The sequence below is a fragment of the Eurypyga helias genome, unplaced genomic scaffold, assembly GCF_000690775.1.
Source record: "Eurypyga helias isolate BGI_N326 unplaced genomic scaffold, ASM69077v1 scaffold2336, whole genome shotgun sequence".
NCBI lineage: Eukaryota > Metazoa > Chordata > Aves > Eurypygiformes > Eurypygidae > Eurypyga > Eurypyga helias.
Window position 1 is genome coordinate 124,842 of NW_010255815.1, and position 6,000 is coordinate 130,841.

The 6,000-nt window shown below is 40.2% G+C and overlaps 1 protein-coding gene across 1 annotated transcript in view; it reads right to left on the reverse strand.

The window, feature by feature from the left end:
- The window catches only part of PPARGC1A (peroxisome proliferator-activated receptor gamma, coactivator 1 alpha), a gene marked incomplete at its 5' end in the record, with an annotated part of 58,832 nt that overhangs the window by 21,961 nt on the left and 30,871 nt on the right, over positions 1-6,000 (reverse strand). Inside the window, 2 exons of the mRNA XM_010153412.1 lie at positions 2,188-2,261; positions 2,370-2,415. Coding sequence (XP_010151714.1) covers positions 2,188-2,261; positions 2,370-2,415 — 120 coding nt within the window. The remainder of the gene's footprint in view (positions 1-2,187; positions 2,262-2,369; positions 2,416-6,000) is intronic.

The following is a 6,000-nucleotide window of genomic DNA, read 5'->3' on the forward strand; positions in this document are numbered from 1 at the left end:
TTTTTCCCCTTCTTTTTTTTTCCTGAAGTGGGTCCCAATTCTGCCATGATTTACTCACATAACCCTGTAAGTTCTTCAGTACTCGAGCTTGTTTCTGTTATGTACTTGTCTGCTTCCAGCACAAGCAGACACATGACACAAGACACTACTGCAATACAAATGAGTTCAAAAGTAAGACATTCACAACTACTCATCTTTTTATAGATTTATATATATATGAATATAAAAATAAAATCTACACGTATGTGAAGGCAGAGATTAATACAGCTACCAAGTGATGAAAATAAATCTCCTAAAACCTCCTCACCAGGCATTGTTAAGATCAGAGCAAGTGCAACATGGAGACCAACACCACCACGTACGCTGCTTGGTAACACTGCCCCAACTCCCTGGCCACACGCTCCACCAACTCTTATTCTTCCTGATTATCATCAGTCTATTTTCTAGCTAGACTCTATTTACTTCCAGAGGGGAAAACCCCCACGTATTCGCAGCACAATGTTCCTGTTCACATATTCATCCACTGGTGCTGAAGTACAGCTTCTGATGTACTTTTTTAATGTGCTATTCCTCCTGGTTGTGTTGCCTGAGACGACGACAGAGCTGTTTTCTTTCCTCCTCTGTACACAGCTGATGGAGCAGAATGAATCTGGTAATACCAAGACCATTCCCATTGCCATTATGGAGGCAATACTAGAGGACTATCCAGGGGTCAGACCAACTCCTGATGGGAAGAGCAGGCTGCTGACTTTCTGGCTGGGAGAAAACACTGCTCCCTTCAGTGATTTCAACGGCTGCTTGTACCGCTCTGCTGTGGTCACCTCATCTGCCCCTTGCAGTTGGCAGCGCTAAGCACTGACTTACCCGTGTGCTTACAAATGGGCACCCTCGTGCAGATTTGCTCTCCAGTAATGATAAAAGAGGCTTCTCCATGCTTCAGGCCTACTAACACTGGAAGGGGATTATCCTGCTGCACACAGTGAAAACCAAGTTTGTGTTGGTTTTGCAAAAAGAAGGTGCATGGGAAGGATGCTTCCTTTTGGCATGAGAGGAATGACCGCAGGGTTTCAGGACACAGCAAAGTGTGTGTGTTTTAATCCTGAACTAATGAAGACGTTTCTGAAAAAGTGAAATGATGGTTGTAGAGAGGAGAAAGCCCAAAGCACATGCACAAATCTAGTGCTTGGGCCTGCTCTTGTGTAAAGCTGCCATTGGATTTAGGGGCACCAAGCTGACTGATGGTACCTGGAGACATATTTTGCAATGCCCATCAAAACGCTAGACATCACATAAATTACAGTCCACCATTAGCCTGAGAAACACATTCCAAGTACATCTCTTACTTTTCAATACTACACAAATGAGAAAGAAAACTGTCTTGGCAATAGCTCAGGTGTTGCTCAACGTGTGCTCAGTTCTGGACACTTCAGGAAAACAGAGGCAAAACAGAGTTCAGAGGGAAGCAATAAACCAGATCTGAGTCTGAAGGAATTCACTTTAGTGGAAAGAAGAGCAGATGAATTAAATGAGTGCAATGGGTGATGCATGAACCAAAGCAGCACATAATAAAAAAATCTACAAATCTTCAAAAGGTACAAACACCAGGGATCTGGAAGGAGGAGGAGCATAAAGGGAGGCTGTGTGAAGTGTGCTAATGGAAGAAATAAAGAGAAGCAAGAGTATAAAATGAATACCAATTTAAAAAATTACCTCTAAGATATGGAATAGCTTTTCAGTGGTAGAGCAGAAGGCTGTTATTTGTGACATATTAATCTAGAATTGACAAAGCACTGAAACATGCAGTCACATACAGCCCTAGACCGGCCTGGAGACAGTCTGGATGACATAACTTTTCCATCTCTAACATCTATTACTCTGTGCTGTGGGGTTTCTATTTGAAAGATGGTGCTCAGCAGTACACAAATCTATGGGGAAATGAGGAAGTATAACAGATAAATGGTTTCATTCATATTTTCCCAGAAATTATGCTCTCTTGTGTAGGTTTGGAGCCATATTTTCACACACAGTCCTTCTCAGGCAACTGGATAAAAAGTCAATGCTAAGCTGCACTGAAGTTAATCTACTAGAGGCCTCTGTGAGATCTCGGTGTCCACGCGGTATATTAAAATGAACAAACACACACACAAGCCATGCTTAAAAGAAGAGCCAGCGCTCCCCATTTCTCACCTGCAGTTCCAGAGAGTTCCACACTTAAGGTTTGTTCAATAGTCTTGTTCTCAAATGGGGAACCCTTGGGATCACTGGAAGACAGGGCACATTTATAAAAACAAGCTGAAATGGAGTTGCTGTAGCCAAAATCTATTGAACCCCCCTCCCTTTTATAGATGTTTGCATTTTTTAGTACTTACTTTGGTGACTCGGGTGTCAATGGAAGTGATAAACTTGTTGGTTTGGCTAAAGGGGAAAAGAAAATGATTATGGGATATTAAAACACTCCATAACTTACACTAAAAGATTTATTGCTATTTTGTGACAGAATCCCATGTTAGTCAGTTAGGGCTGAGCTCCGATACTTCAACAGCCACTTCAGTCTACCTTAGGTAGATAAATAAGGAGACTCACCCTGATTCCTTATTACTGGTACCAAAAGGGCACCTAAATTTCAACAATGATTTACATCAATTACTGTAGCTCTGAAATACAGCATACAACCCAAATGCCAAGAACCTTTCAGAAGAAGAGTGGTACATGTTAAAAATCAATAAAGAACTCTACAGGATACACTGTGAAAATGCTATTTCTCATAGAGTTAATTTAGACTACAGTTCACGTTTTATTTGGAAACAGCAGCAGCAGAATAACTACGAAGTAACAGAACGTTATGAATATTCAGTTAATTTTACTTCTACAATATACAATTTTATATATAACACTGAGAATAGGTTGTTTCTGTGAGGCCAGAGTCCAACCCGTTATAGTCCAAATTTCTGCAAATTATCCTGCAAACTATGACAAACCATGGACATAGTCACAGATGGTTAAAAATGGGGTTGAAGCTCTCAGCACTACAATCCCAACATACGCAAAACCCAAAGCTCTAGCTATAAAAATACAAGTCTTTGTAGCTTTTATTTGTGCAAACTTGTATTTTCCCAAAGCAAGCCAAGAACAAGGATACTGTAATACAACGAAGATTCCTTTAATTGCCAGTAAAATGTTTAAAAATTAAAAATAATATTACTTGCAAATTTTACTTTTCAGAAGTTAGATTGATGTTTAAACACAGAGAGCATTGTACCAAGAACAACAGCAGGGGATCTCTTCTGCAAATTAATTACTTAAGACAAAATGTTCCCCTTGAACACTCCTGCACTGCAGATCTTTTGTCCAGAGTGTCACTACTGCATATTTCGTATTCATTCCAGGCTTGGAGCTCCCATCAACATTAAAGGATTTTATATGCAAATTGATTACTTTTAGAAGCTCTAGAGCATTCCTGAAGTAACACTACATTTTTTTTTTTAAATTAACTCAATTCTCAAGAGCTGCATATTGTTTCTTCTCCTCCTCATACGAAAGTTAGAGATGGAAGCTCAGGTGTTCACCTCGAGTTCACCTTCCTCTGAAGTCACCGCCGGAGTGAGGAGATGCACCTCGACAAGTTATTTGTCTGGTCCAGCACTGCCACTGATTTGTGCACAGAACTAGGTGTGGCAAGACTGAATGTAACCTGACACATCTGTGCGTGTATTTTCTATACATCTAGGAATACTGTTTGCCAGTGGCTACCTAGAGCTGAAACTGGCTTTAAAAACCAGACCTTAGAGTAAGGCTCTGGAATAAAGTTTTATACAAAGTCTTCCACTATTTTTTTGAGGGTAAAAATCTACATACTTTTACCCAGTTTAGACTTTCTAACAAAGTTGAATGTGTAAAAGCTATTTAAGCCTCTAAAAAGTCTCATTCTAGCTCTCAATAGTCCCACAGAATAGTCCCACATCAGAAGATACATATATATAAAACTCTGAAGCACAGTGCAAATCTGTCAGAGGTGGGCACAGAACCAATGCATTCTCTCATACACGTATGTATAAATTTTAAGCAGATATCACTGAGCTCTCCCACTGAGAAATTCTCATACCAAAACACCCATCAGTTTTGTTATTGCTAGTCAAGGGCTTGACCAAACAGTATTCCTGCAAAGGGTTCGTCCCCACACACAGCTATTGATAGTGTAAATATTTAGCCAAGACACTATCATTTTCCATGGAGCCTGTTTATCAGAGTTTCAAGGTCTACTGTTGGTGTGCTTTTTTCTTATTAAAAAGGGTTCATATGAAGTTGCTTGTCCCTGTAAATTGAAAACATTCAGGTTCAAAAGAACTAAGTTTCCTCATGGGCAAATTTCAATGCAAAACCACAGATGATCTTTGGCATGAATGGGTTTGTGGACAGTCCCGTGGGTCTGCAATATGTTTGCAACAGTAACCCTAAAGGAAAATACTGTTTGACTTATCCTTTGTGAGCTTTCCCTAACTGTGAAAGAAATATCAGATCCTGATTATTTTTTAAAACAGAAGGAGCCCATTTTCTTGTACTTTTGATTAAATGTATGAACAAATGACTGCAGGTTTGCAAATACCAGTTAAATTTGCAAGGTCGATTCTGCCTGAATTGACTGTCCAAGCTGAAAGCATTATATTCTTGTATTTGTATTATATGCAAATCCATTGATATTGAAGTCATATATTGGTGTATGAGGCAAATTTGATGAAAAAACCCAGCATTTCAGAAGCCTGTAAATTAAACTGCAGGAATTAAAGGAGAGAGTAATTTCTTTCTGCCTGCAATTTCACCTGCAGTACCACCCAAGTCACAGTCATCTGTTAAACACTGCTCAGTTAGCTCTATGTCCCTTCGGACTTCACTGCTCCCTCCTTGCTGTTTCCACAACCCAACGAGCCCTGCTTCTTTGCACTGATTTTACACAATTGCCTCGGCTGGGGAAAGAATGCAGCTCTGATCTCAACAGGAAGATTTTATTACCCGCATTTATGTGTGTGTGCGCACACATCTATGTTTGTGTATTACATACAGGTGCATATAGGATGTTACACATGATAGACCTTATCACGTACCACCTTAACACCTGGCAGTGCTAATAAAGCCCCCTGTAACTTATACATCACAGTAAGAGACCCAGGTATTACACGTACAGTTCAGTCTGGGTTTTGCTGTGAAGCAGACTGCTGAAGCCATCCAGAAGGAGTGGCAGTTGGCATCCAAGAAGCTCTAGGGGCAGTTGGATTTCTTTCTTACAAGAAACACTGTTCAGAGAATGTCAGACCTTAACAGGGAAAACTACACTGAGGATGTCAGAACGTAAAGCTGTGAGAAGGGAAGATTATTTTTATTAAGTTTGCTTATACTTCCTGAAGAAGAGTGAAAAAATAAATTTTGATGGGGGCTGAAAATGCAAGGAGCGGGGAGGGGAAAAGAAGAAAAAAAACATATACAGCTTACAATTTAAAAATACCAGAACAACACATTTAGGGACATGTCCTGATCCATGTTGCAGCCAGATACCTTCCACTGACTTCAGTGGAGTCATCCAGGACTGGCATTGATGTGACTGAGATAGGCACCCGGCCGTGGAGGTGCCAGGCCAGTATAAACATAGATGTATTTTAAAGTAACAGTAACTTTAAAAAAACCTTCCAATGGGCTCATAAGCTTTTACAGCCTTCCTTTATCTTGGGAAAACAGGCAGGGGAAGGAGGGGGGAGAAAGCAAGGATGGGGCTTGAAGTTCTTACATGTCTGTCATAGGATGGTTTGGGTTAGAAGGGACCTAAAGATCATCTAGAAGCTGCTTGTAATATAAACCAGTTCCTGATGCATTGGGGGATACTAAAATGTCAACGCAAGTGCTTAGTTTGGGCCATAAAGAATCTAAAAAGAGAGAGAAAGATCAGGATGGCACCTAAACTTTCAACTATTTACAAAATAAAATTACAAACCGGCATTCCAGCTTTAGCAG